At 37.7% G+C, this 18,679-nt stretch overlaps 1 protein-coding gene across 3 annotated transcripts in view; it reads left to right on the plus strand.

Annotated features, from left to right (window-relative positions):
• BCO2 (beta-carotene oxygenase 2) overlaps positions 1-18,679 on the plus strand; it is a 44,639-nt gene that overhangs the window by 17,659 nt on the left and 8,301 nt on the right. For 2 of the 3 annotated variants that reach the window (XM_037065592.1, XM_037065594.1), the window contains 6 exons: positions 1,555-1,766; positions 1,943-2,058; positions 3,079-3,181; positions 8,253-8,381; positions 9,403-9,563; positions 12,427-12,594. In XM_037065592.1, coding sequence (XP_036921487.1) covers positions 1,555-1,766; positions 1,943-2,058; positions 3,079-3,181; positions 8,253-8,381; positions 9,403-9,563; positions 12,427-12,594 — 889 coding nt within the window. The remainder of the gene's footprint in view (positions 1-1,554; positions 1,767-1,942; positions 2,059-3,078; positions 3,182-8,252; positions 8,382-9,402; positions 9,564-12,426; positions 12,595-18,679) is intronic. The other variant, XM_037065593.1, reaches the window with a different exon arrangement.

Raw genomic sequence — 18,679 nt, forward strand, 5'->3', positions numbered from 1 at the left:
CAGAGAATTGAAAATGAAGAGAAACTTTCCATTTTTTATGAAGCAAGGATAATACTGATATCTATACATGATAAAGGTGGTGCAAAAAGAAAACCATTATTATATTATTAATGAATATAATTTTAAAAGTTCACAATATATAGTACTAACATAGTGCTAACAAGTATTTTATTAACAAACAGAATCCAACACTACATTAAAAATATAATTCACTTTGATGAAAATGTTCTGAAGATCTGTTTGACAGTGATGTGAACAATCTTAACACTAACCTGTACACTTAAAAATGGTAAGATGATAAATATTGTTGTGTTTTTTACCACAATGAAAAAAATTACTTATAAGATGTTGATGGTAGCCTTGCTTATCCATGGTGAAGACATTAAGAATTCAAACTGTCAAAGATATGAATGAAAAGACTATATGTTAAACCCTTTTAAAAGTAAAGCCACAAACTTTTCCTTAGAATTTTTTAATGTTCCATCATTTAAATAGATAATTTCTAGTGGAATTATATGGGCAAAATGATTATCCAGTAAAAGCAGTTATCTTTTTGGTTGACTTTTGCATAATTTTGATAAATTTGAAGCATTTTAAAGTAGATGGGCAGTGTAATACATATAAGGTATAAAAAACTTTTTAAAAAATCTTAGAAACCCATTTGAATTTGGGAAATGTCAAGCATTCCATATCCTCTTATGCAATTCTCTTAGGTGTAAAACAAAGAACTTTCACTGCTGAAATCCTTTTTCAAAGAAAGGATTTTTTGAGTCATTGCTAAGAAGATAAAGACCATACCCTGGGGCATGAAATCTAAACAAGCAGCACAGCTAGGTGGAAAAGACAGGCATACCAGCTGTCCTGGAGCTGAAGGGCTTTTTTATACAACAGGCAGTGGGGAGAAAGATGTAAATTATTTTGTAAGAATTTATATTGGCTAAAGATAAGGTGGGTGGGATAGAGTGAAGGAGGCTCGGTTCTAGCGTGGATGCAGAGTCTGTAAGGGGGAAGTGTTTGCCCCTTTGGATTGACTGTGGATAGTTCTTGTGTAAGCAGGAAGCAGAGACTCCTCTGGTATGGTGATGCCTGGCTAGTCTCTTTTAGATAGTGATGGAAATAGCCACCTGGAAATTAACTCAGTTTCAACTTAAACTCAGGAATGTAAGCAATCTTTTATTGGTTTTCCCCCTGACGTTAACTGGTGAAGTTAACTGATTAATCCTTTTTTATCTCTTCCTTCTACCCTCTGGACTGCTGTTATTTAACTTAGAATATTTCAGAATTTCCTCCTTGTCAAAGGTCAAGGTTAGAATTGTTTTAGGAGTCACTGGCATAGGGTTTTTCTTTAGCCCTCTGAAGTGTGAGGTCTTTGGTAGGGCTAAGGGTCAGGAGGATGTAAGCATCCCTTAATTTCATGTTCTTAGGTTGTGCTGGGAACCCATCCTTTTCCCTCATCACTATGTTTGAAATCTCTCAGTTTGACCCCATGTTTTTCTTGCTAGTATTTGTTTTTCTTGCTAGTATTTGTTTTTCTATGTTTTCTCCCATTTAAAGGTACAGTCACTGGTTCGATGGTATGGCTTTGCTTCACCAGTTTAGGATGGAGAAGGGCACGGTGACATATAAGAGCAAGTTTCTACAGAGTGATACATATAAGGCCAACAGTGTTCATAATCGAATTGTGATCTCGGAATTTGGCACACTGGCTCTCCCTGATCCATGCAGGAATGTTTTTGAACGTTTCATGTCCAAGTTTGAGCTGCCTGGTAAGTGGCTATTAATGTGCCTAGAGCTTGCACATGACACTGTTGATTATTTAGATTGCTATGATATATAACAATCTATATAAATCTTGAAATAGATTTTTTTTATATGAAAGGATGCCTAAAATGCTTTGTGTCATCTATTGTGGTGTTTAAATAACTGTGGGATCTGATTTCAGCAATAACCGACAACACCAATGTCAACTACGTGCAGTACAAGGGGGATTATTATGTTAGTACTGAGACCAACTTTATGAATAAAGTGGACATCGAAACTCTGGAAAAGACAGAAAAGGTAAAATGTAGGTTTAAAAAATGAATAAAATAGACCTCCAAAGTTCTTTCGATTTAAAATAGTTCTAAGTGTAGTAGTTACTTGAATAAAAATAGGAACCTTTACCAAACAAAACCAAAATTACTCATGGTGCACCCTCTGTCCTGATTAGAATGACTTGTGGGTCTGCTTTTTTATAATTCTAGACTTCTCCCTTAGTCTTAATATCTGAATGCTAGGGTAAAGGAAAAATACAACAGCTCATGGTTTTCCTAGCTATGGGTAGAGTTGGACTGGAAACTGTCTAGATCCATACTGCTTTAGCTTACCACATTAATTAAAAGTTAATTGAAATTTTGGACCAACATTTTAATTTTAATTCTTTTTTTTTTAAAACATGTTTTATTTTTAATTGCATTTTGTTAAATGAATGATATAAGAGATTCCACGTTTTTCATAGTATAACTCTTACCCTCTTTAAATCATTTTAAGTGTCAAATTGAAAATTTGAAGAAGTGCTATTTTTTAAAATATTTTTATTTATCTTTAGAGGGGAAGGGAAGGTGAGAGGAAGGAAACATCAATGTATGGTTGCTTCTGGTGCATCCCCTGCAGGGAACTGACCCCTGCTGGAAACTGGCCTGCAACCCAAGCATGTGCCCTGACTGGGAATCGAACTGCGATTGTCTGGTTCGCAGGCCCGCGCTCAATCCACTGAGCCACACCAGCCAGGGCCTTAATTTTAATTCTTAGTCTTTTGAACTTTCCTGTGATCTTGGGGGGAAATTACCCTTATTGAATAATCATTTTTGTCCATTTTTTGTTTGTTAATGGTGGGTTTTTGTTTTTATGTTTTTGGTCTTAGATTTTTTCCCTTCGTAGGAAAATGATTTTGATTTCTCAAAGGTGAGATATTAGGGCTCAGGTTGTAGTTTTCATATTTTACTTTAGTGGTATCTGACACATCTCTACTCTCTCTGCATCTAAATAGAGATCTGCCCGTGTAACATTTAAAAGTCTCTGACAGTCTTAAATTTGCAGGTAGACTGGAGCAAATTCATTGCTGTGAATGGAGCCACTGCACATCCTCATTATGACCCAGATGGAACAGCATACAATATGGGGAACTCCTATGGGCTACATGGTAAAGTGGGATGGAGATATTTTTTAAAATAATTGAGATTTTGCCCTGGCTAGGTGGCTCAATTTGTTGGATTATTGTCCTGTATACCAAAATGTTGTGGGTTCAATTCCTGTTCAGGGCACACATAACTAGGTTGCAGTTTGATCCCCATGTCGGGGTAAGTACAGTAAGCAACCCATCAATGTTTCTCTCACACATGGGTGTCTCCCTCCCTTCCTCCTTCTCTTCTTCCCTCCCTCCCTCTGTCCCTCTCTTTCTCCCTTCCTGTCTCTCTAAAATCAATAAACATATCTTTAGGTGAGGATTAAAAAATAATAATAATTAGGAAGCAACTATTTCCCTAGGGTTCTATTATGCTTTAGATGTAAGTGCATGAAACTTCATTTGAAAAGTTCAGAAAAAATCTCTGAAGTGGCATTACTGAACTTAAAGTATATAATTTATCTTTGAGTATGTGTTCTGTGGTGCTTTTGCACATATGCTTGGTAGCTGATTTTTTATTTAACCTTAGCATCACTCATATTTTAATGTACAATGGTGCTTTTTGGCTCATAAGCATTGCAGAGATTTTCAATGTGTATTTCTTAAACTTGAATTTTTAAGAATTACCATATTATAAGAAATTTAGAATTATGTAGCAAAGATATAGCAAAGATGCATTGTCTATCACATGGGAAAGAATTTATTTTTATAATTGGAGTAATACATCATAAAGTAAGTTAAGGTTACACTGCAGTTGCATTTACAACCATGTACATCACATCTCTTTCCTGGTCGTCCTCATACTTCTGCAGATGCCTACCAATCTGCTCCAGAAGGTTCTAAAAGCTGATAATGATAGCTAAGATTTATTGAGTGTCTAGTATGTGCTGTTGTTAAGCATTTTTCTGTATCTTTTCTTTTTAAAAAATATATAGTCTTTATTACATTTTTCCATTACCATTTAGTCCCCTTATACCCTTGCCCCACCCAGCAACCACCACACTTTGTCCATGTCCACAAGTCCTTTTTCCTTTTTGCTCACACCCTCTACCCACTAACCTCCTCCACCACTATCTGTTTTCCATCTATAAGTCTGTCTCTGCTTTGCTTGATAGTTCAGTTTGTTCAGTAAATTCCACATATGAGTGAAATCCTATAGTGTTTGTCTTTCTCCGACTGGCTTATTTCACTTAGCGTAATGTTCTCCAGGTCCACCCATACTGTCACAAAGGGTAAAATTTTCTTCTTTTTTATGGCCTCGTGATATTCCGTTGTGTAAACATCTCATAGTTGTTTCATCCGCTCATCTATTGATGGACACTATGGCTGCTTCTATATCTTAAGCATTGTAAATAACATAGTGGTGCTTATGTTCTTTTGAATTAGTGTTTTGGGTTCCTTTGGAGATATCCCAGAAGTGGAATTGCTGAGTCAAAAGTTAGATCCATTTTTAATTGTTTGGCATATCTCCATGCTGCTTTTCACAGTGGCTGTACCAGCCTACATTCCCACAAACAGTGCAGAAGCGTTCCCCTTTCTCCAGATCCTTCCCAGCTCTTGTTGTTGATGTATTGGTGGCAGCCATTCTCACAGGTGTGAGATGGTATCTGGTTTTTATTTGCATTTCTCTGATGATTTGTGATGTTGAGCATCTTTTCATATGTTTATTGGCCATCTGTATGTCCTCTTTGGAGAAGTGTCTATTTGGGTCCTTTGCCCATTTTTTAATTGGGTTGGTTTTTCGGGGGTTTTTTTTGGTGTGGAGTTTTATAAGTAGTTTGTAAATTTTACATCCATATATTTTCTCATTCAATCCTATAACACCTCTCTGAGAAAGGTACTGTTATTACTGCATTTTACAAACAAGGGCAGTGAAACTTGAGAAGTTAAGATACTTGCTTAGGCAAGCTTGTGTCTGAAACCAGACCTGGCACCAAGTCTGAACCACATCCCAGGCTGCTATTACTCATACTCTGTTGGACTGTCTTAATAATTATTCATATAAGAGTATGGAAGACTCTCAGGACATCCAAATTCATATTCTTATATCTGAGTACAACATGTCTTTGAAAAGAATGTATATTAGATCTTTCTGACTATATTAATTGTCAATCAGTCTTTCATCTATATCCCAAAACCTTTTGTATAGATTAATGTGTAACTTTGGTGAGTAATTGGCTTTGTGGTTATTCATCTCTACCTCTCCATATTTGTACATGTGAGTGTATAAGAAAATGAATACTGCAGGGTTGTTTTTTACTGACTCAGGTAGAGACAGGGTACCCAGCTTTCTCTCTCTACTTTATTACCTGACCTTAGGTAGAGATGTATTATTCAAAGCTGTAATAGGAAAGAGCAAACATCCTTTTAGGTAAAATGTTCCATCAAGTGGATTGACTGACTCAGAAATGTTTTGTCCAGCTACCTGTTTTGATCACAGAAATCCAAGTGGATAACTTTGAAACTGGTTCATAATGAGAAATACTGTTTAACCATTCTGAATTACATATTCTAAAATAATTGTTAGATCAGACATTCACAGCCTGTACTTTGTCTAAGAATTATCTGGAATGCTTCCTAGCAATGCAGATTACTGCACTTCATAGATTGTGGTTCAGTAGACCTGAAAAGGGGCCAAGAATTTAACAATTCCCTCACTCCTTGGTGCATTTTAACAAGGTCCCAGGTGATTTTGGTGCAAGTGGCCCCTGGATCTTTCAGAAACCCTACCATCAACCACCAGAGGCTGTGCTTGTTACTTTGCCTCAATTTGCTGTTAGGAAATCCTGAAGAATCTTCTAGAGTTGGACTCGCAGTATTGGGCAGGTCCCTCTAATGGGCATTCCTCCGCTGGATGTTTCCTGGGCGTCTGTCTCGCTTGTTCACACCATCATGTCTTGCAGTTAGAATAGTTCATTAACTACTAATGTTTACATTTAGAGAATTGAGTAGTTGTCAGTTATCCAGTTGCCAAGACAGGGAATATCTTCTAATCTCAACTGAAACTGGATTTACTTTTTCTTCTGCTTAATTATTTGATTCGGTGAGGAGTTTTTGAACTGGAACTCAAATGTGCATTATAGCTGCAGGCAGCTCAACAACCTACGATGTGTTTGGGGGAAATTTAGAGATTCTCCTTATAGTAAAGGGCTTGCTAGTACTTTCTAACTTTAGTAAATAAAAGGCTTTAAATTTTTTTAGCTTTTCTAGATATTTAAAAAACTAACAAAAATCCTCTAAAACATTAATCAATCCAACTAGTTTTCAGTAATAATGTAAAACATGTAATTACTTGGTGATATAGTACTCTTGAGTGATGGAGCTTTTCTTTTAATTTTTTAATAACTGATCACTGTATAAAGCATAATATTTTATATGTAATGGACTCTGAAAACACATTTGTATTCCCAATTTAGACCTTCTTAGTATTTTATGTCTAATTGCTTATTCAGTGTTTTTACTAGAATGTCTAATAGGCATTACAAAATTACCTTGTCTAAAACCAAACTCCTCATATTTTCCCCTGAACTTTTTCTGTTTAAAATATTCCCCACCTCACTTGAAGGTAACTTCCTCCTTCTAGTTGCTCAGATGATAACTTTGGAATGATCTAAAGTTATCCATCTCTGTCTCTCACAGCCACATCCAGTTGGTCAAAAAGTAATTACAGCAATGCCTTCAAAATATATCCAAAATCCAACTTCACTCTTAGTTGAGACTCTGCATTTGTTCTTTTCTCCTCTTCGAAGACATTTCTCCCAGGTATCCTCAGGTCTCTCTTCCTCACCCACTTCAGATCTTTACTCATATGTCATCTTAGTAAAGCTTTCCAAGACCACCATAGTTAAATTGTAAATTAAAATAGTTATTATTGTAAATAATAACACCCATCTTTCTATACTTACTCCAGATCCCCATTCCCTGGTTTATTTTCCATTCTTACCATCATCTGATGTATTATATTTTTACTTATTGTATGATTTATTAGAATTTGAGCTTTATAAAAGAAGAGCCTTTTAAAAGTTTTGTACAGTTATATGCAAGTGTCTAGAATATGGTACTTATGACACTTGGAAAAGTGCCTGGAATACAGTTGGCACTCAGTAAGTAGTTGTTGAATAACTGAATAGAGAACTGTATGGGTTATCTTGTTCCAGAAGAAACTTTGTGATTGCAAAAAACCTGTAAGTTACCCTAGTTCTTTAGAACCTACATTGGTAATTCTAATACGAGGAAGATAATTTAATATGACCTCAATATTTGCTCATTCGTTGAATGATTTAACAAACATGTTGTTAGTAAGTCCATCAATAGCTGTTTATGGTGTACTTACTAAATGCTAGTCCTTATTTGGTACTGAAGATGCAAAGATGAAGCAGAAAAATCTGCTCTTAAAAACCTCTACTTGTTTTTCTGCTTTTCCCAGTAGAAGCAGATAAACAAATAGATAATTATAGGACAATGAGATAAGTGCTATGACCGTCTGAGAGATAATCTGGGCATGAAGAAGGGGTGGCAACAAATGACTGTGGGGTGGGGAGGACTCAAGGAAGGCTACTTGAGGAGTGGCTGGATACCTGGGTTGATTCTTGAAGAAGGAGTAATAGTCAGATGAATGATTGCATGAATGATTGCTGATGAGACAGGATGAAATGGAACTTAAAGCCACCCCTGGGATCCAGAGGACCAGAGGGAAGGTTTAGACAGGGATGCAAATGAAGATTGTAGTTGTTGGGATTGGGGAGTGGGGAGAGGGACAAATGGAATTTGAGGGTATTCCTGGGTGCTACCTTATCTCCTCCTATGAAGTAGAGATTGAGTTCATCTTTAGGGAGCAAGAGGATAACCATTTGAGAGCATTTAAATATAATGAACTGTTTTTGTGTGTTGTTTCAAAACCTTAGCTAATGACTTTCATAAAGTTTATATATTTTTAGTAGCTAAGTCAGTTTGAAATAACCTTTCATGAAATATGGGTGCCAGGCATTGTTGCCAGGCATTAACCGCTTTTGCCTAGTCCATAAATGCAAGGGCTATCTTTTGTTCTTAAAATGTATGTTTTTCCAAAACCAAATTTTTCATTTTACAGGTTCTTGCTATAATATCATTCGGGTTCCTCCAGAGAAGGTGGACCTTGGGGATACACTCCAAGGAGCCCAGGTGATATGTTCTATTGCTGCTACAGAGAGTTTGAAACCTTCTTACTACCATAGCTTTGGTGAGTCCAGAGTTGAAGCAAATTGCAGTGGGGTCGGCTTTAATGTCACTACAGCAGAGGGACTAGCTTTGGCACGTAGTACTATGTTAATACAGTTTACTAGAGTATGGCGACAATGAAACCAAGTCTGCATTTTAATGCCAATTCTGTTTATTCTACTTAGTAATATACTTGTCACCCTAGTTGAATGACTGCTTGAAAAGATAGCTGCTTTAGTATAAGCAATTACTAAAAAATTAATTGACAACCACAAGAGTGAGCCATAATGTAAACTATGGACTCTGAGTGATTATGATGTGTCAGTGTAGGTTCATTGGTTATGAGAAATGTACCACTCTGGTGTGGGATGTTGATAATGCAGAGGCTATGGATGTATAAGGACAGAGGGTGTATGGGAAAACTCTGTACTTTACCCTCAAGTTTATTGTGAACCTGAAACAACTCTAATTAGGTAAAGTCTTAATGTACAAAAAATTGACTGTAAAAAATTAATTGATAGGATTTGAAATTTCGGGTAACTTTGGAGACCACAAATAATCATATATGAAAAGATCTTAACTATATTTTGGTCAGAAATTCAAATTATATGTGGATTGCTTCAGCTTTTTCTCAGAATATTTATCTTTTGCGTTCCAAACCTTTATAGCCAATCTGCTCCTGAATCCTTACCCCCAGTATAAATAGCAAAAGGATTAAAGAATAAAGGTTTATATCATAAATCACACTTTAATATTATGCTTCTTTACTTTCTTCTTAAACCAAAACAATTTTAAAAGAAAGAAAAAAAGATAAAAAGCAAGTTGAGGGTACTGAACCCAGAGTGTTCCAAGCAGCTCCCATTTGCACTTCGGAACAGGAAACCTGTGTAACGAGGCTGGGCAGCAGTGAAGCACTGTTTCTGGCATGCTTTGTTTAGATGGGTGGTAATGTGTGCAAGCATTCATACAAGTCCCTGTAAGGTCACATTCCAGACTACTCTAGTTTACCAAATGACATTCTAATGTTGGCTGTAACCTTTTAGGAATGACAAAGAACTATATAATCTTCATTGAACAACCTATAAAGATGAACCTGAGGAAAATCATCACTTCTAAAATTCGGGGGAAGGCCTTTTCTGATGGAATAAGCTGGGAACCCCAGTACAATACACGGTTCCATGTGGTGGATAAGCACACTGGACAGGTGGGGTATTTTAAGGATATTACTTCCTTCCACAGGTAGGGCTAGCTACTTATTACTTAATACAATGGATTTACCATATTAGAATATTGTAGGAAATGGTTTTATCCTTTTAATTATCTGATTCAATTTAAATGGCATGTAGAAACCCTCTTAACATGGGTTTTTCTATATAATATTTGCAAAAGAGGATTTTGTTCATGCAAAGGTTTTCTCTAACTTTTGCAATGATGCTTTTTATTAAAAAAAGTCTATATATGTATTACTAGAGAGAGGGGAAGGGAGGGAAAGAGAGAGGGAAAGAAACATCAATGTGCCAGAGAAACATCAATCAGTTGTCTCTCTCATGCCCCCAACAAGGGGCCTTAGCCTACAACCTAAGCATGTGTCCTGACTGGGAATCGAACTGGTGATTTGCTGGTTTGCACGATGATGCCCATCCTTCTGAGCCATACCAGTTATGGTAGCAACATACTTTAATTAGTTGCTTCTACAACTTCTCGATATGTAAATATGATAATCCTACTAAAGTCCAAAGCACATCGGCTAAATATCTTATATACCCCTGATTAATAGCAGTATGATACATGTTTATTTTTCCCCTCTCTAAAGAGATAGTATCCTACATTTATTGTACTCTTATTTTATTATAAAAATTCTACTTTAGTAATGAATGCATTTTTTCAAAGAATTAATCACTTAAATTTATCACAAGTTACTTAATAGCAGTGTTTTCTATTTATCCATGTAGAATATAGGAATTATCTTTTAAAACATTGGGGCATATTTCATGAGGACTTTTAAGTTCTAACAGCTGATTGGTTTATATTAAACTGCCCCAGTTTGTTGAGTGATACAAGGTAGGGTGACTTAAGCAAGCAATGCTAAATCAAAGCATCTTTGTTTCTGCATTTTTATTTTTTTTTTTACTTTTTAAAATATATTTTATTGATTACGCCATTACAGTTGTTCTGTTCCCCCCCTTCATTCCCCTCCACCCTGCACACCCCTCCCCCACCATTCCCTTCCTTTAGTTTATGTCCACCTGTCTCAAGTTCTTTAGATTATATATTTCCCCTACTATTCTTGCCCTCCCCCCTATCTATTTTCTTCCTACCATCTATGCTATTTATTTTCTGTACCTTCTTCCCTCTTCTCTTCCTCCCACTCCCCTGTTGCTAACCCTCCATGTGATCTCCATTTCTATGGTTCTGCTCTTGAGCTAGCTGTCCTCTTAGTTTGCTTTTGTTTTAGGTGTGGTTGTTAATAACTGCGAGTTTGCTGTCCTTTCACTGTTCCTATTTTTTATCTTCTTTTTCTTAGATAAGTCCCTTTAACATTTCATATAATAAGGGCTTGGTGATGATGAACTCCTTGAATTTGATCTTATCTGAGAAGCACTTTATCTGCCCTTCCATTCTAAATGAAAACTTTTCTGGATAGAGCAATCTTAGATGTAGGTCTTTGGATTTCATGACTTGGAATACTTCTTTCCAGGCCCTTCTTGCCTGTAAGGTCTCTTGAGAAATCAGCTGACAGTCTTATGGGCACTCCTTTGCAGGTAGCTGTCTTCTTTTCTCTTGCTGCTTTCTTTTGCTGCTCTAGGATTCTCTCCTTCATTTTCATCTTGGCTAATCTAATTATGATGTGCCTTGGTGTGTTCTTTCTTGGGTCCAACTTCTTTGGGACTCTCTGAGCTTCCTGGATTTCCTGGAAGTCTATTTCCTTTGTCAGATCGGGGAAGTTCTCCTTTATTATTTGTTCAAATAAGTTTTCCACTTGTCGCTCTTCCTCTTCCCCTTCTGGTACCCCTATAATTCGGATGTTGGAACGTTTAAAGATATCCTGAAGGTTTCAAAGCCTCTCCTCATTTTTTTTGAATTCTTGTTTCTTCATACTTTTGTTTGGTCATTTTTTTCTTCCTTCTGGTCCACTCCCTTGATTTGAGTCCCAGTTTCCTTTCCATCACTATTGGTTTCCTGTGCATTTTCCTTCATTTCAATTAGTTTAGCCTTCATTTGTTCCTCTAATTTGTGACTAAAATCAACCAGTTCTGTGAGCATCCTGATTACCAGTATTTTGAACTATGCATCTGAGAGGTTGGCTATTTCTTGGTTGCTTAGAGTTATTGGCTCTGGGGCTTTGAGTTCTTAAGGCATGTTTTGGACTGTTTGTGCCTGTTACATATGGGGAGCGGAGCCCTAGGTGTTCACCAGTGTGGGGCAACTCAGTTGCTGGGTTGTGATGCTATATGTGGGGGCAGGGTCAATGAGGGGCAATGGCAGTCCCCTCTGCTGCTTCTCACCGCTGGGGCCTGCACCGTCTGTCTCACTGCTCGCTCCTTCTCTGGTTTATCTGTGTGGAATGTGTGACCTCAGTCAGCCCGCGGCCTTGCGCCTTCACTGGGTCTGCCTGTTGCTACCCTAAACCTGGGGTCCGGGCCAAGGCTGCCTGCGGGCATGGGTTGGGGAAATCTTTCCTGCCTGACCCTGCTCCGCTGCTGGCTCCACCCCTCTTACCGGTCTGGCTGAATGGTTTGTTGTTGTCGGACTTCTGTATAGTTCAATTTTCTGTGTTTTGGCTGCGTTTTTGTTTACTAAAACTTTGTTGTCTTTAAACTTGGTTGTGGGAGAAGGCACAGTGTTTCCACCTATGCCTCCATCTTGGCAGAAATTGCTTCTGCATTTCAAGTACTACTTTGTGCACCAACCTGGCGTGTTCATGTAATGGGGATGCAGGGATAGTGGTGCTGGTGGGGTGTGTGTGTGTGTGTCTTAATTTGGACTTGTTGCATCTGTTCCCTAACGGAAAAAAATGAAAATAAAATAAAATGTCTCTTTTTAAATTGTTTCATTTCCCCCTGCAGCTTCTTCCAGGAATGTACTACAGTAAACCTTTTGTTACTTTTCATCAAATCAATGCTTTTGAGGACCAGGGCTGTGTTGTCATTGATTTATGCTGTCAAGATAATGGAAGAAACCTAGATGTTTACCAACTGCAGAATCTTAGGAAAGCTGGGAAGGAGCTTGATCAGGTAGGTATCTCTGATTTGTGAGGTGTTGGCAAAATAATTTTTAACTAGCCAAGTCCTGGTTTTGACTTTGGAATTAGCTGTTTCTCTTGTGCCTCTTTGGAAAATAAGGAGGGAGAATGGTTTTAAAGACATAGCTTTGTAACTTATTTACTTAATACTTAAAAATAATATGAAGTACTTACCTAATACCTAATAAAAAAACACTTGTTTTCAAGCATTTGCAATTAGCTGCTTATGACACTTGAGCACTAATTTTTGTAAATTAAATTTACTGGAAGGGATAGCAAAATGAACTATAATCTTAATTCTCTAATAAAGTGTATTAGTTCCTCTAGCTGAAGGATTTCACTTTTTTCTGATAATGAATCCAAGGTAAAATTTTTCCTGGGGTTATACAATATAAATTGTTTTTAGCTATAGTTTTATTTGAAAATATTTTGAAAACATTGCTTTTAAAGTTTACTTATACTTACTAACTTATTTATGTTTTGTTGCCATATGACAGGTCTTGATATCTGCACTATGAGCCCATTAGCTCTTTCAGTTTTTTAAGAGTGCCTGAGTTTCTCTTGGCCTTTTCATTCCCATAAACTGAGTATATCAATCTTTTCCTTTATGAGTAAAGCACTGTATATCCTGTTTCAGACATCTTCCTATGCTAAAGTCATGAAAATATTCTTTTATATTATCTTCTAGAGGAGGTTTTAATTATGAAAAATTAAGTATCCATATATTTATTATTGTTTCTGGACTATATTCTGTTTCACTGGTATGCTTGGACCAGTACCATATTGTTCTAATTACTATCACTATATAGAAATTCTTGATGTTTAGTAGATCAAGGCCTCCTAATTCTTTTTCTGTAGTGAGTATCATGGTCATTCTTGGCCCTTTACAGTTTTGTTTAAATTTTGGAGTCAGCTTGTCAGTACACACACACACACACACACACACCCCAAAACCAAAAAAAATCTGTCAGATTTTAAAGCATTTGTTGTTTTTCATTTTCTTGCCTTATTTTAATGAACTTCAAGTACATTGTTGGATGTAAGTGACATCCTCATCTGGTTCTCAGTTTGACAAGAAAATCTTTCAACATTTTACTGTTAAGTATGCTGTTTGCTGTAGAGTAAAAAACTAATAGACTTTGTGTTCTAGAGAAGTTTTATGTTCAAAGGAAAATAAAGCACAAAATACAGAGAGTTCTCATATAATCCCTTCTCCTTTACCTCCCCAGTTTCCCTTATATAATGCCTTGCCTTGGTGTGGTGTGCTTGTTAGAACTAATGAACTAATATTGGTACTTTATTACTAAAGTCCATAATGTACATTAGAGTTCACTCTGTGTGTTGTACATTCTACAGGTTTTGACAAATGCATAATGTCTTGTATCTACCTTAATAGTATAATTTCAGCACCCTAAAATACTGCATTCCACCTGTTTTTACCTCTCTACTTCCATGAATCCTTGGCAACTACTAATCTTTTTACTGTCTCTATAGTTTTTCCTTTTCCAGAGTGTCATAAAGTTGGAATCATAGCGTATGTAGCCTTTTCAGACTGGCTTCTTTCACCTAGCAACATGCATTTAAGGTTTCTCCATGTCTTTCAGTGGCTTCATAGCTCATTTCTTTTCATTGCTTAATAATATTCTAGTGTATGGATGTACCACACTTTGTTTATCCCTTTACCTATTGAAAGATACCTTGGTTGATTTCAGTTTTTGGCCATTATGAATAAAATTGCTGTAAACATTTGTGTGCAGGTTTCAGCTGTGTTTTGCTGGTAAACCTAGCCACTAAGTTCTTATATTGATTGCATTTTTTCAGTTCCAAATTTTTTTTAAAAATATTGTATTTATTTACCTTTAGAGTGGAAGGGAAGGGGAGAGGGAGAGAAACATCAATGTATGGTCGCTTCTCATACGTCCCTTGCTGGGAACTGGCCTGCAACCCAGGCATGTGCCCTGACTGGGAATCGAACCGCAATACTTTGGTTTGCAGGCCCTCGCTCAATCCACTGAGCTATACCAGCCAGGGCTCAGTTCCAAAATTTTGAATTGGTTTTCTTTTATAAATTCTAGTTCTCTGCTATAATTTTAAATCTAAAAGAATTTCCTTCAACATAGTCAGAATTGTTTATGTCTGATAACTGTATTATCTGAATCCCCTGTGGCTTTGTTTCTGTCATCTGTTGTTTACCTTTTTAAAAATATATATTTTATTGATTATGCTATTAAAGTTGTCCCATTTTTCCTCTCCTTTATTCCTCATCATTCTGCATCTCCTTTCCCACCAGCATTCCCTGCCCCTTGTTCATGTCCATGGGTCATACATATAATTTCTTTGGCTTCTCTATTTTCTATACTATTCTTAACTCGCCCCCATCTATTTTGTACCTACCATTTATGGCTTCTTATTCCTTGTACCTTTTCCCCCATTCTCCCTCCTCTCTCTCCTCACTGATAATCTTCCATGTGATCTCTATTTCTGTGAATCTGTTCCCGTTCTAGTTGTTTACTTTGTTTGTTTGTTTGTTTGTTTATATTTAGTGATAGTTGTGAGTTTGTCATCATTCTACTGTTCATATTTTTGATCATCTCCTATTTCTTGGATGAGTCCCTTTAACATTTCATATAATAAGGGCTGGGTGATGATGAACTTCTTTAACTTGACCTTATCTGGGAAGCACTTTATCTGCCATTCCATTCTAAATGATAGCTTTGCTGAATAGAGTAATCTTGGATGTAGACCCTTGCCTTTCATGACTTTGAATTCTTCTTTCCAGCCTCTTCTTGCCTGTGAGGTTTCTTTTGAGAAATCAGCTGATAGTCTTAGGGACATTCTTTTGTAGGTTATGCTCTTCTTTACCCTAGCTGCTTTTAAGATTCTCTCCTTACCTTCAATTTTGGGTGATTTAATGATGGTGTGTCTTGGTGTATTTCTTCTTAGATCCTACTTCTTTGGGATTCTCTGAGCTTCCTGGACTTCCTTAAAGTTTATTTCCTTTGCCAGATGGGGGAAGTTCTCCTTCATTATTTATTCAAATTAGTTTTCAATTTCTTGCTCTTGTTCTTGTCCTTCTAGCACCCTTATGATTTGGATGTTGGAATGTTTGAAGTCATCTGGGAGATTCTTAAGCCTCTCCTCACTTTTTTTTTTTGAATTCTTGTTTCTTCCTTCTCTTCTGGTTGGATGTTTATTTCTTTTTTCTGTTCCAAATTGTTGATTTGAGTCCTGGTTTCCTTCCTGTAACTGTTGGTTCCCTGTATTTCCTTTTTTTCACTTTGAATAGCCTTCATTTTGGGAAGGAGCTCAATCGATTCTGTGCACATTCTGATTACCAGTGTTTTGAGCTCTGCATCAGATAGGTTGTCTATTTCCTCATTGCTTAATTCTTTTTCTGGGGTGTTGGTCTGTTCTTTCATTTGGGCCATATTCTTTTGTCTAAGTGCACCTGTAATGTTGTAAGGAATGGAGCCTTCAGTATTCATCAGGGTGGTGCAACCCACTTTGCTGTGTTTTGGCATTGTCTGTGGGGAAGGGGTCAGAAAGGGAACAATGCCTCTTGCTAGTTTGCTCAGCTGTCACTCAGCTTTCAGTCATTTCTCTCACTTCCTACAAGTGGATTGTGCCTTCTCAGGTGCTGATTCCCCAGTGGATGGGCTTGTGTACATTCTAGGATCCTGTGGGCCTCTCCAACAGACTATCCTACGAAACTGGAAGATTTTCCCTTTGCTGCAACCCCCACAGATTTTTACAGCCAGAGATTTTGAGGCTTTATTTCCCTGGGCTGGAACCCTAGGTTGTGTGGTTTGCCCCACTCCCGAGCTGTTCCTCCTGGCTTATCTGCACACGAATGTGGGATATCCTGACACCACCTTGCCTGCCCTGGTCTGCCAGCTACTACTTTGCCCCACGTCCTTGCCACTCCAGCTGCCTATCTCCACCCCTCTTACCAGTCTGGATGAATGTTTCTTCTTTAACTCCTTGATTGTTAAAATTCCAAAAAGTCTGATTTTCTGGCACTTCTGGGGTTTTCTTTTTTGGTTTTTAAATTAGTTGTTATTTTTCTTTTGGTTGTGTGAGGAAGTGATGTGTATCTTCCTATGGCTGGGAGCTCTATTTTGTTTTTTAGATTCAATTGAAATCCCGTTAATATTTCATGTAATAATGGCTTGGTGATGATTATCTCCTTAGCTTTTTATTGTATGAGAAGCTTTTCATCTGCCTTTGATTCTAAATGATAGCTTTGCTGGGTAGAGTAATCTTTGTTATAGGTCCTTGCTTTTCATCACTTTGAATATTTCTTGCCAATCCTTTCTACTTTGCAGTTTCTTTCGAGAAATCTGTTGACAGTCTTATGGGAACTCCCCTATAGGTGACTAACTGCTTTTCTCTTGCTGCTTTTAAGATTCTCTCTTTGTCTTTAAGCTTTGACATTTTAATTATGATGTGTCTTGTTGTGGGCCTCTTTGGATTCACCTGGTTTGGGACTCTCTGCACTTCCTGGACTTGTGTGTCTATTTCCTGTACTAAATTAAAGAAGCTTTCTGTTATTTTTTCAAATAGGTTTCCAGTTTCTTCCTCTTTCCTTTCTCCTTCTGGCATCCTCACGATTGCATGTTGGTATGCTTGAAGTTATCCCAGAGGCTCCTTACACAATCCTCATTTGGGGGGATTGGGGGGTTCTTTTTTCTTCTAGGTGTTCTGATTGAGTGTTTTTTGCCTCTTTGTATTCTAAATTGCTGATTTAATTCTCAGCTTTATATATTCTACTGTGGACTCCCTGTATATTGTTTTTTTAAAGATTTTTTTACTCATTTTTTTAGACAGAGGAGGAAGAAGGGAGAAAGAGAGGGAGAGAAACATCAGTGTGTTGTTGCCTTTTATGTGCCTTCTACTGGTGACCCAGCCAGCAACTCAGGCATGTACCCTGATTGGGAATTGGACTAGCAACCCTTTGTTTCATAGGCTAGTGCTCAATCCACTGAACCACATCAGCCAGGGCTATTGTTCTTTATTTCAGTCAGTGTGTCCTTTGTTTCTGACTGGATCTTTTTTATACTCTTGAGGTTCTCACTAAATGTATTGAGCACCCTTATAACCTATGTTTTAAATTCTGCATCTGATAGATTGCTTGTCTCTATTTTGTTTAGTTTTTTTTTCTTGATTTTTTTCTGTTCTTTCATTTGGGCCATGTTTCTTTGACTTCTTGTTTCGGCAGCTTTCCTGTGTTTGTTTGTTTTATGTATTAGATAGAGCTGCTACATCTCTCAGGCTTGGTAGAGTGGCCTAATATAATAGGTGTCCTGTAGGGTCTAGTTGCATGGCCTCCCTAGCTGGGTAGTCAAGATGTGCCCAGCATGTAGACTGTGTACACTTTCCTGTTGTAGTTGAGGCTTGATTGCTGTTGGCATGACTAAGTTCAGCTACTGTCTGTGTTCTGTCTGGGGTCACCTGGCATAAACTACAAAACGATCTGCCAATGGCTGCTACTTGTGCTGGGCTTGAAGGTGCCTAGGTGAGGCCAAGCTGTGAACCAAGGCCAGCTGCTGTTGGTGGCAGGCCTGGGCCAACTTAGTGGGAGGCATGGAGCTCCCTGAAGCCAGATGCTGCTTATTTGAGAGAATTTAGGAAAATCTGAAGCATGGGCCAAAGCAAGCCATTTGCATGGAAAAGCCACTGGAAACAGCTTGGATGAGCCTGAAAGTTGGGCGGGGCAGAGTCTCAGGAAATCACTAGGGTGGAGCAAAACAGTGAGAGCCAGGCTGATGGAGTGTCAGGTATGGTATCTGCCTGCTGGCTCAGTGGCTTTTTGGGGAAGGGTTCAGAAAATGTACAGTGCTTCTGTCAGCACTTCTCTCTGGGACAAAGCAGCTCCCCAGCTCTCACTCTAGTGCTAGGCAACTCATTTCCTCTGTGTATGTTTCTGCTGCCTTCTAATCTGCTGCTCCCATGCTAGAGTTCAGAGGGAATGAGTCTGAATAAATTCTGTTCATGGGGCCTTTAAGAAAAACTGCCTGGGACTCCAGAAGTTTCTGTCTTGCATAACCTCAATCTCTGCCTGTTTTTACAGCCAAAGT

This window comes from Sturnira hondurensis, unplaced genomic scaffold (genome assembly GCF_014824575.4).
Source record: "Sturnira hondurensis isolate 20B ecotype Veracruz unplaced genomic scaffold, ASM1482457v3 Scaffold0015793, whole genome shotgun sequence".
NCBI lineage: Eukaryota > Metazoa > Chordata > Mammalia > Chiroptera > Phyllostomidae > Sturnira > Sturnira hondurensis.